At 50.2% G+C, this 19,456-nt stretch overlaps 1 protein-coding gene across 1 annotated transcript in view; it reads left to right on the forward strand.

Annotated features, from left to right (window-relative positions):
- The window catches only part of LOC141066966 (myomegalin-like), a 444,577-nt gene that overhangs the window by 162,044 nt on the left and 263,077 nt on the right, over positions 1-19,456 (forward strand). The window contains exon 2 of the mRNA XM_073558019.1: positions 8,472-8,548. Coding sequence (XP_073414120.1) covers positions 8,472-8,548 — 77 coding nt within the window. The remainder of the gene's footprint in view (positions 1-8,471; positions 8,549-19,456) is intronic.

Below are 19,456 nucleotides of genomic sequence, written 5' to 3' on the forward strand. Positions count from 1 at the left end.
AAGGCAGCGTGCTGAAACGCGCGTTGGGGAGGGTGCCTATCCAGGAGACCAGGAGCACAATACTCTGTAAGTTATTACTAATTTTGTCATTATATATTGTGAGGTAGTGCTGTCATTCTGGTAGGGGATACTCGCTAGGCAGCGAGCAAAACACATCTGGCACCGGGTTTTCATCAACCATAACATAGTCCATGCGGTTTATTCCTCCATCATAAACCCACAGCAGCAATATAACTTCACATTACACTGTGACGCTCAGGAGCAAACTACGTCCGAGAGTGGATCCTCTGGGTCGCGGATCTGGAGCCCTTGGGCCGAGCGCGCCAGGTGATGACCAACCCCTATACAGGGATCGTTAGGGGCAAGACCACAGGGGTCAGAACCGCGACAGCCGGTACCAAGAGGGACGGCTCAGGGAGAAGCCAGGCTCGAGGCAGGACAAAGACAAGGGTACCTAGGTGGGAGAATCAGAGGAAGGAGGAACCCAGCAGAAAAGCCCGTGGGGCTTCGGGGCGAGGCACAGCGGGGAGATGGACAAACGAGGAAACCTTAGGGGGAATTAAGCAAGAGATTCCGGACTGGAGTAGACAAGGAGAGCAGCAGGGCAGGGAACAGACTGGGGAAAGAATACCAGCAGGCAGGGACAGACAGGGAGGACAGAACGGACCAGGGGAACCGAGGCAAGGAGGAGGGACGGACACAACACAGAAATAGATGCAGCAACGAGCACCAAGAAGTAGGACAAGAAAGTAGGAGTGCGGCAAGAACAGTGCGGGAGATCCACACAATCACCAGGCGCCCTCCTCCTAGGGAGGACAACTGAAGTACCTTAGCGCCCGGAAGAGCTCCTCAAGCCTGGCCCCTCAGCGCCGCCCACGGCCAGACGCCGAGGACGGACGGGCGCGCGCCCGCAACCTAAGGCCGGTGCGTGCAGCAGGAGGGAAGGTAGGACAGGCGTGTGCACGGACGGTGGCGCGCAGGTGAGGAGGGGTTGTGGCGGCTGCCGCTGCTGATGGGGCATTGGCGGGCACGACCGCCGATGTCATAGTACCCCCCTCCTTACATCCTCCCCTTCAGAGATTGGCCAAAAAAATTTTCAGAATAAGAGGAGCATTAACATTCTCTCGAGGCTCCGAGGACCTCTCCTCAGGGCCAAAACCCCTCCAATCGATAAGAAAAAAGTTTTTCGCTTGATTTTCTTCATGGCCAAAATGTCCTTTACTTCAAAAACGTCATCCGAACCCCTTGGCGAAGGAGGGGAAATGAAAGCTGGTTGGAACCGATTGAGAACCACAGGTTTCAGGAGCGAGACATGGAAGGCGTTAGGGACCCGGAGCGAAGTAGGCAACCTCAGTTTATAAGCCACCTCATTAATGCATCTAAGCACTTCAAAAGGCCCGATGTATCGGGGACTTAACTTGTAAGACGGAACCTTCAGGCGGATATGCTTAGTCGAAAGCCAGACTTTGTCGCCAGGATGATATGGGGGAAGATCCTTCTGTCTCTTGTCCGCATGTTTCTTAATTCGGCTACTGGCCTTCTCGAGCGCCTCCCTGGTCTCCCTCCAGATTCGCGAAAACTCCTTGGCACGAGTATCTGCTGCAGGAACTCCTGACGAAGTGGAAAAGGGCAGCAGAATACCAGGATTTTGTCCTGTTACCACAAGGAACGGCGACTTGGTGGTAGATTCGCTGGAATGATTATTATGCGTGAATTCTGCCCAAGGTAGAAGAGAGACCCAATTGTCCTGATGGGCGTTTGAAAAGTGACGTAAGAAGGCTATCAAAGCTTGATTAATCCGCTCCACCTGCCCGTTGGTCTGAGGATGATACGCCGAGGAGAAGTCGAGAGATGTGCCCATAAGCCGATAGAGAGCCCTCCAGAATCGAGAGGTAAACTGGACCCCCCGGTCAGACACGATCCACTGAGGAAGGCCATGCAGCCTGAAGATCTGGTGGATGAAGATCTCGGCCAACCTTGGGGCGAACGGCAGTCTAGGCAAAGGAATGAAATAAGCCATCTTAGAGAAGCGATCTGCCACGACTAAGATGGTAGTACATCCAGCTGAGCGGGGCAAATCAGTCACAAAATCCATGGCGATTTGCTGCCAAGGAGCTTCCGGAACAGGTAACGGGTGAAGTAGACCGGAAGGCAGGGTCCTAGCAACCTTGTTCTGAGCACAGGTCATGCAAGAGGCTACATAGTCCATCACGTCTTGGCGAAGGGAGGGCCACCAGTAGTAACGGGAGAGAAGTAAAAGAGTCTTCTTAGTCCCAACATGCCCTGCGACCATGGAGGAATGCCCCCAGTGTAGCACCTCCGAACGCTTGTTCTGGGGAATGAAGGTTTTGCCTGGCGGCGGCGAAGAGAAACTCACCGGAGCCATGGTGATAACTTTAGCAGGCTCGATAATATATGATGGGTCCTCATCTCCCTCCGGTGACTGCAAAGACCTGGAAAGTGCATCCGCTTTGATGTTCTTATTGCCAGGCCGGAAGTGGAGCTTAAAATCAAAACGAGAAAAATACAGAGCCCATCTGGCCTGTCTGGAATTGAGTCTTTAAGCGGACTGCAGATAGGCCAAATTCTTATGGTCCGTGAAGATAGTAAAGGGATGTACTGCCCCTTCAAGCAGGTATCGCCACTCCTCCAGGGCCATCTTAATGGCTAGCAATTCTCGGTCTCCAATGGAGTAATTGCACTCCGCAGGTGAAAAGGACTTAGAAAAATACCCGCAGGGAACCAGACGTCCGGATGGAGCCTGCTGGGAAAGAACAGCCCCGGCTCCGGTGGAGGAGGCATCCACCTCTAGGACAAAGGGCCTACTGGCTACTGGGCGATGTAAGATTGGGGCTGTTGCAAAAGATCGTTTCAGACAAAGGAAGGCGTCCTCAGCTTCGGGAGACCAGCTGTCTGCCCTAGTCCCTTTACGGGTCAGGGCCGTGATGGGCTTGGTAACTGTAGAAAAATGAGGCACAAATTGTCGGTAATAGTTAGCGAATCCAAGGAAACGTTGGATGGCCTTTACGCCCACGGACCGAGGCCACTTGAGTACTGCAGAGAGTTCTTCTGGGTCCATCTTCATACCAGAATCAGTGATGATATAACCCAAGAAGGGTAACAACGTTTGCTCAAAGAGGCACTTTTCAATTTTGGCATAGAGATGATTGTCTCGAAGGCGATGTAGGACCATGCGTACGCTTCTCCGATGGGAGGACAGCTCGGGCGAGAAGATGAGAATATCATCTAAGTACACCACCACGCAGGAATAGAGTAGATCTCTGAACACCTCGTTAACAAATTCCTGAAATACTGCCGGAGCATTGCAGAGACCGAACGGCATGACTAGATACTCATAATGCCCATCACGGGTATTGAAGGCTGTCTTCCACTCATCCCCGGCGCGGATCCGGATCAGATTGTAGGCTCCCCACAGATCCAACTTCATGAAGATCCGAGCCCCTCTCAACCGGTCGAAGAGTTCTGGAATCAGCGGGAGCGGATACCGATTCTTAACGGTGATGTTGTTCAGACCCCGGTAGTCAATACATGGTCGTAGTGAACCGTCTTTCTTCTGGACAAAGAAAAAACCTGCGCCTGCAGGGGATGAGGATTTCCAGATGAACCCCTTGGTCAGGTTTTCCTGTATGTATTCTGTCATAGCCGTGGTCTCTGCTGGGGACAGAGGATATGTTCTCCCTCTGGGAAGGGAGGCTCCGGGGATCAGGTCGATAGGGCAGACGTAGGACCGGTGCGGCAGCAAGGAATCCACTTCCTTCTTGCTGAAAACATCTGCGTATGCGTGGTAGGGTGCGGGAAGGCCCAGAAGATCGATTGGCCTAGGCAGGGAGCTAGGATGAACCAGAGCCTGCAGACAGCGTTCTTGACAGGAGTAACCCCAATGCAAAATCTCTCCTGAATTCCAGTCGACAACTGGCTCGTGCAGTCTGAGCCAGGGCAATCCTAGGAGAACAGCATGGGACAAACGAGGAAGGACGTAAAAGGCTATTTTCTCGCAGTGGAATGCCCCAATTTGAAGATCTACTTCGGCGGTGACAGTGGTGACGAGCTTGGGTAGAGGTTTGCCATTGACGGAGGTAATAGTATGCGGGTCTCTTAGGGTGACCACCGAGATCTGGAGTTCATCAACCTCTTCTTGACGAATGAAATTACTGGCTGCGCCCGAGTCCACATACGCCTCCACAGATCTACGCCCCCGACCTGCAATAATCAAAGTTGAAAGGGTAAGGGGCAGAGAGGAATTATGATCACCTAGGAGGTCCTCTCTTACCTGACCTAGGTGGAGGCATTTCCCGGTTTCTCAGGACAGGTACGCACGAAGTGGTTGGCTCCACCGCAGTACAGACAGAGACCATTAGTCATCCTCTCCCTGCATCGCTGCTCTGACAGCCTGATGCGATCTATCTGCATGGGCTCGGGAGCGGTGCTAATAGGGTATGCAGAGGAACGCGGAATAGGAGCCTGATACAGCCTGAAGGGTCTTTTCTCCCTAGCCGACTCTCAAGATCGTTCCAAAAAACGCAGATCTATACGGGTGGCCAGGGAAATTAGATCTTCCTGGTTTGTGGGAGTGTCTCGCCCAGCCAGCTCGTCTTTGATTTTACTTGAGAGACCTCTCCAAAAGGCACCCACAAGAGCCTCGTTATTCCAGCCCAGCTCCGAAGACAGGGTCTGAAAGCGGATGGCGTATTGTCCTACAGTAAGGGAGCCCTGGCGGAGATTGAAAAGAGCCTCAGTAGTGGACGCCAAGCGACCAGGCTCATCAAACACCTTGCGGAATACTTCCAGAAAATTCTGGATGCTGGAAAGTACCGGGTCATCCCTCTCCCACAAAGGGTTTACCCAAGCCAGAGCCTCGCCCTCAAGATGGGACACTATGAACGCCACCTTGGCGCGGTCAGTGGGATACTGCTGAGGCAAAAGCTCAAAGTGCAATCTGCACTGATTTAGAAAACCCTGACATAGCTTAGGATCCCCGTTATACCTGGGAGGCTTTCCCAGGCGTGGAGGCGAAGACGAAACTGCGTCCCGAGGAAGGGCTGAAGCGGCCGCAGAGCACTGCAGAGCAAGCAGTCAATCGTCAACGGACGCCGTGTACCCCAGGATGTGGGAGTGAGCATCGCGCTACTGCGCGAGCTCCTGCTGGAGACTGGCTAAGAGGGGAGCATGCCCTGGGTCAGAGGTCTGTAGGACGGAGAGACGGGTGTCCATTGATTTCATGAAGGACATTATCCGGGTCAGATTCTCATGTAAAAAAAGCAGTTCCTTCTGCGTAGCGGCCGCGGCACCGGCGGGGTCCATGGCCTGGTGATACGGTGACGCTCAGGAGCAAACTACGTCCGAGAGTGGACCCTCTGGGTCGCGAATCTGGAGCCCATAGGCCGAGCGCGCCAGGTGATGACCAACCCCTTTACAGGGATCGTTAGGGGCAAGAGCACAGGGGTCAGAACCGCGACAGCCGGTACCAAGAGGGACGGCTCAGGGAGAAGCCAGGCTCGAGGCAGGACAAGGAACTACGGACAAAGACAAGGGTACCTAGGTGGGAGAATCAGAGGAAGGAGGAACCCAGCAGAAAAGCCCGTGGGGCGACGGGGCGAGGCACAGCGGGGAGACGGACAGACGAGGAAACCTTAGGGGGAATTAAGCAAGATAATCCAGACTGGAGTAGACAGGGAGAGCAGGAGGGCAGGGAACAGACCGGGGAAAGAAGGAGGAGGGAAGGCAGGACAGGCGCGCACACGGACGGTGGCGCGCAGGTGAGGAAGGGCTGCGGCGGCTACCGCCGCTGAAGGGGCATCGGCGGGCACGACCGCCGATGTCACATACAGCATAGTGTCCATATAGTTTCTCTCTGGTTATCCTGTACTCACGCAGGTTATGCAAATGTCCATTACACAGGCTCCTCAGCCTCAAAGTTATCTCACCCACGTCAGGGAAACTCATGGTTCCTTCACCGTCATGCGGCAGACATCCATTCCCTCCAGGGAACTCTCAGGCACGTGCAGCCATTAACACAGCCTTCACTAGCTGTCAGAAGGCAGCCCCATCTCACTCAGATGGGACCTTCCACACTGGACCAACCAGGTCCCAACATTCACCCCATGTGACATACCCTGGCCACATTATATGGTCCATAGGCACGCTCACCGGGTCACATGACTATGACCTCATCACAGGTCCTTCACACACTCACAGTCTCTTACTACAAGCGTTAAACACACCCCCTGGGTGGGTTTGCAGGTAACCAGGTCCGCCCAACTCCCTAGTTACCTGGAGACTTCTCCCTGACACCTTGAAGCAACACCTCAGCAATGTCCTTGCTGATCAACACACATACATAAGTCTCCATCTCAAGGCCACCCACCTTGAGATACATAACCGTCCTTCAGGATTCTGCCACACATCCTCTCTCTTGGGACATCCACACAGCGCCCCCTAGCAGACACAGTGGTTACTACACCACAATATTTACTATACTCTTTGCATATGGTTTTTTCTTCGGTCCTGTGGTATATGATGTGTACACACTGACACCCAATGGTGTCTTTAGGCACTTGCACTTTACCTTTCCTATATACTCAGGGATTGTATCACTTTTTTACACATGCACTTTCTATATGCTTGTTTCTTATTTTGCATTTTTGTGATCTTTTTGGTGTATTACATGTGCACTGTGTATATGACAAATGATTTTGGTACATGTTTTTTTATTTTTTTATTTTTTACACATGCTTTATACTCTCACATCAACCATCAATATTTATACTGGATATAGCACTCTTTTAGCATACAATATTTTTTATCTTGTACGTTGATTTTTCTATTATTAATTATGGTACCTGATATACCAATAAACTTTAAGTCACTTGTCTAATGCTGTGGACTCATGGTCGGGTTCGTTTTCCCTTTGCTTTGTTGTGTAATTTTCCAACAGTCCAATTGTTTTTATTTAGTCCATTTGGTCAGCCAGCAGGGATACCACTTGGTTTGTTGTACTTTACTCTTGTGATTAGGGTGACCTCACTGATATACACTGCTCAAAAAAATAAAGGGAACACTTAAACAACAGAATATAACTCCAAGTAAATCAATGTTCTGTGAAATCAAACTGTCAGAATCCTGTCAGCGTCGGCAACTGCCACGGCTGAGCAGGGTGACTTACCCACACTGCAGGAGAGCACTGGGCCCAATACGGTAGTGAAGGTTTAAGCAGACAGGACCTGAGGCACGGAAAATAGTAAGGAGTACCAGGACCTACAATCATGTGACTGCAGGAGGCGGGGCTTAGCGTCCTACTACTGCAGATTATGTAATGTACCTACTGCAGGAATACTATAGTAGAGGAGAGGAAAATGCAGGTCAGACAAGCAGAGTTCATACACAAGAGGGTGGTGCGGTACCAAAGGGACAAGCAGAGAATAGTCAAGTCACAAGCAGAGAGTCAAACATGAGAGAGCGGTGCGGTACAAGAGGCACAGGCAGAACTCATAACAGGGACAGAACCGGATCAAAAGCAAACAAGCAACAAGTTATCAGGCACAAGGCACACGTATACAAGAGGTCAACTAACTCAGCCGAGGGCAGGAGTATAACTGACACCGGACATAGGTCCAGTGAGCATTAATTAGTCGCCCTCTGCCAGAGAGAGGCAGAAACAATTAATCCCCTGTCTGACCAGGATGGGCCAAAGCGAAACCCCGTCCTGGATCATGACACAATCTATCCACTTAGGAAGCAAGACTGACTGACAATCACTTTCACATGCTGTTGTGCAAATGGAATAGACATCAGATGGAAATTATTGGCAATTATCCAGACACCCTCAATAAAGGAGTGGTTCTGCAGGTGGGGACCACAGACCACATCTCAGTACCAATGCTTTCTGGCTGATGTTTTGGTCATCTTTGAATGTTGGTTGTGCTTTCACACTCGTGGTAGCATGAGACGGACTCTACAACCCACACAAGTGGCTCAGGTAGTGCAGCTCATCCAGGATGGCACATCAATGCAAGCTGTGTTCTGGCAAGTATAATCCCTTTTTGCTGTTTTTGTTTTTACATTAGATGAGCACAATCCGCAGGTAAACACACATATATTTTTAGTGAAAAATGCATGTAATCCAAACCTAAGTATAGCAATAAAGTTTTGTGAAAGCAAAATCACAGGAAGTATCAAAAATAAAGCAATTTATTTAAAGCATGACAAGCCAGAGACAAAAAATGCAATAAAAATGCATGTTAAAAAAAAAATCCTCATTTTCGCAAACATCATAAACTCATCAAAATCTCATTGTGGGAACGTAGACTTTGTCCATTTTTTATTTTCCCTCTCAATGGAAAGCAAATATACCTTCTTTATAATTGGGTGAAACCATTTTCTGAAGCTTTTTTTTTATTTCTTTGTAATTTATTGTTCAGTTAAATGCCATTTTTCCATGCTTTACTCTTCAGAATATTGAACTCAAAGTGGATGTTGAAAGTTTGAAACAAGAACTTCTGGAGAAGCAGCAACTCCTAGACAAAATAAGGTAATCAAGCTTAATTATGTATGCTGTTCTACATCTTGAAAGCTAGCAAAGACTTATTCCTCAATAGGTATGAAGGAGTTAATAGATGATCTCCGCACTGCCAACCAGATTAAGAAATACTGTATATCCCAGGGTTGTAAAGTAAGATGATGGTTTGTTTTGACACGTTTCAAAGTACAAAGCTACGTCTTCTTCAGGAAAAAACTCATGCATCTACAAAAAAAATCATCATTTTACTTTATTACACTGGGATTTATGTCTTAATCCTGTCGGCAGCATGGAGATCATCCACTAACTCATTCTTACCTATTTATGTCTGTTGGTCACTTGCTGACCCGTGGATCTGCTGCAGCTAACCTCACATTTTATGCTGTTTTTTACAGATTAAACAGGTGATCTGAGTGTAAAGGCCCCGTCTCACTAAGCGATCTCGGTAGCGAGATCGCTGCTGAGTCACAACTTTTGTGACGTAACAGCGATCTCACCAGCGAGATCGCTGTGTGTGACAGCGATCAGCGAGCGGCCCCCCTGCCGGTATCGCTGATCGCTGAAAGAAACCTCTGGACATTTCTTTGGTCGCTGGTCTCCCGCTGGTCAGCACGCATCGCTGCGTGTGACAGGCGGCAGACCAGCGATCAGGTGTAAAAAATAATAAAAATAATAAAAAATATAGTTATTCTCACCTTCCGACGTCCTGTTCAGCCATCCTGCCTCTCTCCACGCTCCGGTCACAGTGATCCTTTGCACGAATGACCGCGAGACTTCGTGCTCCCGCGAGACCGTGATGTCTCGCGGTCATTCGTGCAAAGGATCACTGGGACTGGAGCGTGGAGAGAGGCAGGATGGCTGAACGCGACGTCGGAAGGTGAGAATAACTATATTTTTTATTTTGATTCTATTTTTTACAGCAATGGCAAGCGATGCCGGGCGCTCGGCATCGCTGTGCTGATCTCTGGTGAAGCTGTCTGTGTGACAGCTCACCAGCGATCACATAGCGACTTACCAGCGATCCTGACACCTTGCTATCGGTGTCGGGATCGCTGGTAAGTCGCTTAGTGTGATGGGGCCTTAAAGCTCACTGTATTTCTCAGATAAGACCCTATTTGCACTAATCTCTCTTACAGTTTTCCTTGGTTGAAGACTTATTCCTAACTTTACACACATAGTACACACATTTCAAATAAATTGCCCTTATAGCTAATCAAATATGGAAAAAAATGCTTCGTTTTTCGGGAAGAACAGTGGCTCATCGGTAGCCGCTGTGTTCTTGCAGCACTGAAGTCATGGGTTGTGATCTAATGAAGAACATAACTATTGTATGTGGAGGGTACATGTTCTCCCTGTATTTATGTGGGTTTTCTGGCTTCTTCCCTTTCATGAGTGAGAACAGCAAGCTGCATTTACAGACCTTGTCTGTCCGTGCAGTTGTAAGGAGAAAGACGTACTGCTCACGTTCCCCCTTGAAGATATGTAAATTATTGTAATGTGAACTGTGATGTATAATAGTAAATTGTGGCTTGTGTTATTGATGGTAATAATAGGTAAACAAAAATTAAGCTTGGTTTGAGTTGGTATACATGCAGCATATAAACGCATGTTTACATTGGCCATGAAGCATACAAAACCTACAAAAGACAAAATGAGAAAAAACCTGCTGTAATTAAATAAATAAAAAGCAAAAGTACATTTAAGTAATTCAGAGTTCTTAGTAATACTATATTTAATCAAATATAGCACAAAAGCCGTCCCACAATCAACAAGGTGACTCTGTGATTGGGGCAGTCCTACACTGTCTAATATTAAAAACCTTATCATGTGTCAAAGTTGACGTCAGTGTGTGTGTGTGAATAAGGGCAGAAAAAAAGGACCGGGTCCCAACCAAAGGACACTAGTCCGGGGGAGCCTTTAAATACAATTTCCAGCTCAGGAGAGGGAGGCCACACCCCGGCTTGATGGTAATAATATGTGTAGCTGGACAGTAGGGGATAGTGAGAGTTAATTTTTGGGACCAGCTCAGAGTGGGAGGGCTAAGTTGAAGGGAAATTGACAGTTTCCTGGTAGTGAGCGAGATAGGGCATGGAGTGCATAGAGAGAGGACCTAAGGTCAAATGTGAGCATTAACACAATGTGAAGCATCAAAAATGACCTGAGACCCAGAGGAAAGGGATAGCAATATCTGGAGCAGAAGTGACTGAGAGACAGAGTGAATTATCAGAGACGGATTCTGAGAGAGGATGACTACTAGCAGTAAGGCCCAGAGTTTCACTCCAAGACGTAACGATCTAGACAGGACTGGGTATTCTAGACAAAAAGAATGCCCCATTTGGGAGTTCTAGAGCATCAATGTGGCGCCCCCAGGAGTATGGTCACCACAGTGGCTTTGCCTTCCTCCAGGGGAGGGTAATGCCAAGCTTGGAGGCAATGATGGGTCTCTCTCGCAGTCAATCTATGCATGCAACACAGTTCCACTTCAGGCCAGCAGGGGGAAAGCTGAACCGGGACAAAGGAGAGGAGTGCTCTCTGAGGGCCAAGAGGAAGGAGTGGTCAGTTAGTCTGCGGAGGGTGAAGTGTGCAGACGTGTAGAGAGAAGCTGGAGGTTGAGCTGAGGAAGGAGAGCTCCCTCACAGTGAGAGCGCATGAACTGGAGCCTGGTCTCCACGGTTGTACGGATACTATCATTCCTGCAACAGACACCAGAGGAGTAGGAGGCTGTAAATGCCCTACCCCCATCTAAGACTCGGAGGCACAACAGCATGGAGTGAGCAAGAGAGGAATAGCGGCTACAGATGTCTGCCATACGAGAAGTGAGAATAGAAGAGAATTGAGAGGAACTTCAGTGTAACTCAGTACTAGGAGTACTTCATTCAAATAAGCGCTAGGAAGGAGATTGCACAGCCCATCTGCTGAGAGAGAATCCCTGAATTGCTTCCAGGCTAGCCTGCTCTGCTACCATCTGTAATCAGGACCCTGGACTGCATTTATCAAGTAAAGGTACAGAAATTGCACCCCGCTGTGTCTTGTCTGCTTCAAAACTTTCTGACACTGCTACATCCCCGTGCCGACCACATCTACACTGCCCTGGGACTACAGCTTCACCTGTGGGGAGCTTTTACACCTTTGCTGCACCATACCATCAGTCCCAGTGGATCTGCATGCAGCGTCGGCTTAACATCTCACTTGCCGAACACCACAGGTGGCGTCACAAACTATTCATCTAACTACATTCTACCATTCCAATTCCCCCATTACTTGGGCGCCCAGGGCCACGGACCGGGTCACCGCTGCTGTGACACATCCCCCTGACACCGGCCTGGTACCGAGTACCCCACAGCCCTGGGAGGGTGACCCAATTTGGCGTCACGAACAGGATTACGGAGCCCGGTAAACCCCGGGTCCTGTGTGCCATAGACTGTGTTTCTGAAAAAGACTGTGTGTGAAATTGGTGCCAATTGCCGCCATTGCCGTGCTGCTTGGCGTGCGCGGGAAGAAGAAGGGGCAGGCCTTCGTGGGTGGAGCCTGCCACAGAGCACGAGGAAGTGAAGTGCCGCACGTGAAGAGAGGACAGCGCGTGAGAAGGGGAGGAGCTGAGGCCTACAGCCCAGAGTGTCGGGCCTGTGAAGCGGCCACCGGTAAGCTCACACAACCCCCGGCCCTGGCTAACGTTATCTAGGGGGGAAGAGAATGTCCGCGCCGAGCAACAATGCAGCGGCAGACGCTGCCGCCAACCCCGCAGCACCACAAGGAGGAGCGCCCGCCGCAGCGGTCCCCATAATTCCGCTGTCTCTGCCCTATATACTGGGAGCGGCCTGGCTACCACAGTACTCGGGTGAGTCACATACCCTCAGTGAATTTAAAGAGAGACTGTGCAGTTTGTTTAAAGTCTACCCTCTGTCTGAAAGCCAGAAAGTGAATATCCTGATTGGATAGCTAACGAGTGCAGCGCATAGAGAAGTGACGGCCTGGCAGGACACTGATAAAGAGACTGTTGCAAAGATCCTGGACAAGCTGAGAAGCACCTTAGACACGCACACTGCAGCTGAAATCAAGATGAGGTTCTTTGGCTGTAAACAGAAGGCGCAGGACAGTATAAGGGACTATGTTCTCAACCTGCAGGAGGCGCTGCGAGCAGTTAAGCTAGTTGATCCTGACAGTGTGAAGGAGGAAGATAAACTGTTAAAGGAGCAGTTCATTGAAGGACTCCTGTCCAGTACCCACAGAGGACAGTTGCGTATCATAACCCTGCAAAACCCTGATCTGGACTTTGCGGATTTTAAGGACAGGGCTATTCGGGTACTGCAGGAATCAACTGACAGCCATCCAGCACCCCCTAGGCGCCCAGCGATCACCTACCATCAGGAAGCAACATCATTTCCTTCCATCCCTGTGGAGGCTGATACACAGACTCTGGATAAAGATCCAACTGAGGAGCTGCGTCTTCAGGTCCAGGAGTTGTCCAAAGGGATGGCTGCACTTACTAAAACCGTGCAGTCCCTGCAGGTGTCCTCCAGAGAAAAGATCCAGCTTGCTTCCAGTCCAGAGGATGTCCCATGCCTCCGGAGGAGGAGAGCCCCGCCACTTCGAGGAAGGAACAACGATCGCTATGACCAGGACGGATGTCCCATCTGTCGTCGCTGCTACAAGGCAGGTCATCTTGCAAGATTTTGTCCTTTAAACGAGCAACCCCTGGGGCAGAGGGCCAACCCCCAGGAATAGGATCCCCAGGCCCAAAGAATTGGAGAGCCAAGTATGTTGGAGGGAGACCAATCCTTCCAGTGGTGATTAACGGTATCCCCATGAACGCTCTGCTGGACACTGACTCTCAGGTGACTACTATGCCGTACATTCTTTACAAGAGGTATTGGGCTGATTCTGAACTTACCCATGGCCCAACTGATGAACTGACAGTAGTTGCCAGTAATGGTTAGTGTTTGCCGCAGATTGGATGTAAAGAGATTACTGATAAAGTGGGTCGGGTAGAGCTAAAATCTCAAGGTCTGATAGTTGTTGATATTGATCGACGTGAATGTAATCCCATGATGACTCTTGGTACAAATGTAATTGAAAACTGTCTTTCCGAGGTTATTGTCTTGTTGCAACAGGTGGCTGAGACTGCTGGTTCCAGTGAACAACGAGTCCTGCAGAAGTAGATCAGAGCCCTGATGCAAAGACAACAGGTAGAACTCTCTGGCGGAGAGATTGGCAGCGTCAGAGTGAGTGATGCTTTCCCCATTGCAATACCCCCCAGATGTGAAATGTTGGTTTGGTGTCAGGCAGCTAAAAGTCTTAGAGGGAGAGATTACCAGGCATTGGTAGAACCAGTATACTCCGATAGCAGGCCCACTGTCCTGACAGCCAGAGGGGTGGTTGATATACATAAGGGGAGAGTACCGGTACGCCTTTTGAATTGTGGGGAGGAAGCGGCCACAATACATCGGTACGCCACAGTTGCTAAGCTGCTCACTGTTAATAACAACTCTTTGCAGGCAGCAGAGCCCTTGGTCTCATCCGATCAGGTGGAGGACAAAGGCTCTGTGAAGTCGATGGAGGAGTGGTGCCAGCAACTGCAGGTGGGAACTGACTCTACGCCCTCATACCAGAAAAATGGGGTTTACAGAGTGACACAAGAGTATGAGCGGGTATTCAGCAAACACCCACTAGATTTTGGGCAGGCAAAAGGGGTTCAACATCATATCCCCACTGGAGATCATCCATCCGTAAAGGAGAGTTACAGACCTATACCCCCAACACAATACCAATGTGCTAAGAGTATGTTGAGAGAGATGAAGGAAGCAGGGGTTATCAGAGACAGTTGTAGCCCATGGGCAGCTCCCACAGTTTTTGTAAAGAAAAAGGATGGTACCATGAGAATGTTTGTTGATTATAGGAAAATTAACAGCATTACACATAAAGATGCCTACCCATTACCTAGAATTGAAGAATCATTAGCTGCACTTAAAACTACTAATTACTTTTACACCTTGGATCTCACTAGTGGGTATTGGCAGGTTCCCGTGGCAGAGGCAGACAAGGAGAAAATAGCATTTATCACTCCAATGGGTCTCTGTGAGTTCAATTATATGCCATTTGGGCTCTGCACTGCCCCAGGAACATTTCAATGGCTGATGGAGTGCTGCCTGGGACACATGAACTTTGAGACGGTCCTGTTGTACCTGGATGTCATCATTGTTTTCTCCAAAGCCTATGAAGATCATCTGGAACACCTGGCTGAAGTGTTTGAAGCTTTGTCCAATTTTGGCCTGAAGGTGAAGCCTTTCAAATGCCACCTCCTGAAGCCCAAGGTACAGTACCTTGGTCATGTGGTCAGTGCAGAAGGTGTGGCACCAGATCCTGACAAGGTCACAGTCATCCGGGACTGGCCGAAGCCCAGCAACCTTCATGAAGTACGCCAATTCCTTGGACTGGTAGGCTACTACCGAAGATTCATCAAGGGCTTTACTGAAATAGCCACCCCTATGCAAAATCTTCTGGTGGGGCAGTCCAAGAAGACCAAACAGAAAAATTCCATCTTTGAATGAACTGAAGAGATGGAGAGATCCTTCACTCGGCTGAAGATGGCTCTCACAGGTGACAAAGTTCTGGCCTACCCAGATTATGAAAAACCCTTTGTGCTGTACATGGATGCCAGCAATGTGGGACTAGGAGCAGTACTGTCACAGGTACAGAATGGAAAAGAAAGAGTGATCTCCTACGCCAGCAGGAAGCTGCGGCCCACTGAAAGGAACCCTGACAACTACAGTTCTTTCAAGTTGGAGTTTCTTGCCATCGTCTGGGCTGTCACCGAAAGGTTCAAACATTACCTAGCCTCCGCCAAGTTCACTCTCTTCACGGACAACAACCCGTTGACGCACTTGGACACTGCAAAACTGGGTGCACTGGAACAGCGATGGATGGCTCGGCTATCTAACTATGAGTTTACCATCAAGTACCGGGAAGGGCACAAGAATGCCCATGCTGATGCGCTGTCCAGAATGCCTAACCTACCAGATGCAGGAGAAGACCCTGAGGCTCTTGAAGAAATAGAGTTACCTTCCTTCCACCGGCCACTTGCGGCCCAACGTGCTCAAGGAGTGAGAAACAGACAGTCTGGCTTGAAGGAGGTCACCCTGAATCCATTGCCCCATCATGACTGGGCAGAAACGCAAGATAGTGACCCTGCAGTCTGCCTGGTGAAGAAGCTGCTGTCACAAGCTGACTCACGCCCAGAGTCGAATGCTCCTGAAGAAACCCAGCAGTTGTGGAAGGAAAGAGGTCGGCTGTTCATTTATGAAGGAAAGCTGTGTCGGAGGAGTATTAATGCCCTCACTCATGAGCTGGTCTGGCAGGTGATAGTCCCAAAGAGAGAGGAATCAATGGTCCTGGAAGCATACCACAATGGAGCTGGACACTTTGGATGGAAGAAGTTGGAAGCATTGCTCCGGGAGAGGTTCTACTGGGCTGGTATGAGGAAAGCCATTGAGAGGTGGTGCCGGGAGTGTGGACAATGTAACCTGCGCAGAAAGGATCGAAACAGCCAGAGAGCTCCTCTACAGCCAATCATCACCAAACAGCCGCTTGAGTTGGTAGCCCTGGACCATGTGAAGCTGATTCCAAGCCGGTCAGGCTACATCTATGCTCTTACCATCGTGGACCACTACTCAAAATTCCTGGTAGTTGTGCCTGTCAAAGATCAAACAGCCAGGACAGCAGCCAGAGCATTCCAACAGCACTTCTGTAGACCACATGGATATCCTGAAAGAGTGCTTACAGAACAAGGTCCAGCTTTCGAGGCAGAAGTGTTCCAGGAATTCTGTAACTTATATGGTTGTAAGAAGATCCGGACAACACCGTACCACCCACAGACCAATGGCATGTGTGAGAAGATGAACCAGGTAGTGATTGACCTACTGAAAACATTGCCCTTGGAGGAGAGAAATCTGTGGCCAGAAAAGTTGCCAGATCTGGTAGACCTCTACAACCATATTCCAGTGAACTCCACCAACTGTACCCCAGCCTACCTGATGAGAGCATGACCTGGTAAACTGCCTACTAATTTGGACATGGGAGTCCTGACACCTGAAGTAACGTCACCAGATGCTGACTGGGACACAGAGAGGCAGCAACAGTACAGAAGAGTACAAGAGTGTGTGGAGAAGACTCTAGCCCAGGCAAGACAAAAGCAGGAGAAGCTTTACAATCAAAATGCACCTGCTGTTCCTTTGTCGCCGGGAGAACAAGTCTTAAAAAGGAAGAGAAGATTGCACAATCAATGGGAAGCTGAACCTTATACCATTCTGCCCTCAAATTTTGATAATACCAAGGTATTGTTAGGCGTCGGCTTCCTGGGACTGCACAACAGGAATCCAGAGCCGTACATCCAGCTGTCTCCCATTCCCCTCTGACCGCTCAGGGACCTGCTCAGGAATCCCAGTGATCCAGGCATCTTGCTCAGACTCACTCTGTGAGCCTGGATGTTGCTGCCACCTCTGGTGCAGCAATGGTAGCGCAACTTGCTCTGCAGGGAACCGCTCCAGAGGCTAAGTCCTCTTGCCGTGCTGCTGGGCATGTCCGCAAGATGACCTCTCAGTGGAGAGCAGGGGTCACATGCTCAGGTCCTGTGTCGGATCTGATTGGTCCTTCACAGAGTACTGGAAGGTCCCGGAAGCGCATGGCTATAAAATGCCCGCATGGCGGCTCGGCCATGCGCTAGTGTAGACAATTATGCTGAGTGTGAAAGGTGATGGATGCATGTGTCTCGTGACTGACTTATTTGAAACCCCCTTCACTCTGATATTACGAATGGGGACAGAGTGTTGGTTATAGTCAGTTCCAGGTAGTGGCAAGCTAGGCGCCACTGTGCTTACCGCACCTTATACTAGCGTCCGTCGGTGTCCGGCTCTCCGACACCGTCGCTTAGCGGCTACAGTTACCGCCGCGCTGCAGTAGCAGCATCTATTGGCGTTCGCGGCTGCGACGCCACACGTCGGCTGGCCTGTGGAGTTAACAGGTACAGCATTCCTTTCTCTTTTATATTAGGGCATCTCTCTGTCCTAAACAGAGTCTGCCTTAACTACCTCGGGTGACGTTAACCCGAGTGCTCTACTTCGCCATCTAGCGAGTTTGCCATTATCCAGCAGCGGTCTTTACACCTACCGCACGGTGGACCCCGGGCGGCGAACGCACCTCCTATTATTTATATTTGGTGCATTCCGCCATCCCTAACATTACACTAGCGCCAGGGTCTGGCTGGTAATGGCAGACCTGCAGCAGCTCCAGCGCTACATTCGGCAGCTGGAGAGCAGGTTGGCGACTATTGTGAGCACCAACTCAGCCGCGAATGCTGCGCTAGCTGCTGCTCAGCCAGTCGCAGAGGTTGTCTCACGTGTGCCCGCATGTTTGCCCACGCCGACAATTTCTCACTTCCCGCTCCCCGACAAGTTTTCGGGTGACAGCGCCACCTGTAGGGGATTCGTGAGCCAGTGCTCTATTCAGCTTGAGTTACTGGCTGCACGGTTCCCTACAGAGCGGGCTAAGGTGGGCTTTATTGTCTCACTGTTGTCTGGCAGGGCATTATAGTGGGCTATGCCATTGTGGGAACGTGATGATCCCGTGGTTCAGGGTGCTGCTCAGTTCCTTGTGGCTCTGAAGCAGGTCTTTTTGGGACCACGGATCACGCACGATACCTCACTCCAATTATTATCCCTAAGACAGGGGTCGCTCTCGGTTAGCCATTATGCCGTCCGGTTCCGGACATTGGCTTCCGAATTAGAGTGGCCGGACAAAGCATTAGTCCCGGTGTTTTGGAGTGGGTTAGCTGAGCACGTCAAAGATGCTCTAGCTACCAGAGAGGCTCCCACAAGTCTGGAGGAACTGATTGCCGTCTCCACTCGCATTGACCTCCGGTTTACGGAGCGCGGGCTGGAACGTGCACAATCCAGACGTAGGGTTAATTTGGCTCCCACCTTCACCGAGCCGCTAAGAGATCCCGCACAGGAGCTCTCATCCTCCGAACCTATGGAGTTGTCTCACACCGGCCCCAAGCGACGTCCGATGCGAAGCTTCATACGTTGCTATCAATGCCGTCAGTTTGGTCATTCGGCTAGCACGTGTCCACAGCGCTCGAAAAAACGACCACGTCCAGTGGTCGTAGGTGGTGGTCAGTCCAAAACGCAACCCTTTTCCCCTAAACCGGTATTCCGGGGCACTTTGGATAGTGGGGTGTCCACCTGGGAGGCAGAGGTTACCGTGGATTCCGGGGCCAAAGGGAACTTTATGTCCTCGACCTTCACCCAGAAAGATGCTATTCCACTGGTGTTACTGCCCCAACCTCTGACCATTAGGGTGGTTAACGGTGCACCTTTACCATCTCAGGTGACCCACCAAACAGCTCCACTCGGGCTCTCTATCTCACCCTCTCATCATGAGGTCCTGTCCCTGCTTTTTTTGCCTGATGGCATCGACCAGGTGCTTCTCGGGGTTCCCTGGCTCCGTTGCCACTCCCCTCATATTGATTGGGCTTCGGGGAGTATACTGGGTTGGAGCAAGGACTGTGAGGGAAGGTGCCTGGGGGGCAGTGTTCAGGTATTTTCCACTGAAGTACCTGCGGATCTTTCTGTGCTTCCGAAGCCCTACCACCAGTACGTGGACGTCCTCACTAAGAAGTCTGCGGAGACGCTCCCGTCGCACCGTTCTTACGATTGCCCGATAGATCTCCTGCCAGGCACAGAACCTCTTAGAGGCTGTGTGTATCCGCTATCACTCCCCGAGACAGAGGCTATGTCTCAATATATCTGGGAGAACCTGGCTAGAGGTTTTATCAGAAAATCAGTGTCGCCGGCTGGTGCAGGGTTCTTCTTCATACAGAAGAAGAACGGAGAGTTACGTCCCTGCATTGACTACAGAGGTCTCAAC

This window comes from Dendrobates tinctorius, unplaced genomic scaffold (genome assembly GCF_039654945.1).
Source record: "Dendrobates tinctorius isolate UK_male_01 unplaced genomic scaffold, ASM3965494v1 ptg000012l, whole genome shotgun sequence".
Taxonomy (NCBI): Eukaryota; Metazoa; Chordata; class Amphibia; order Anura; family Dendrobatidae; genus Dendrobates; species Dendrobates tinctorius.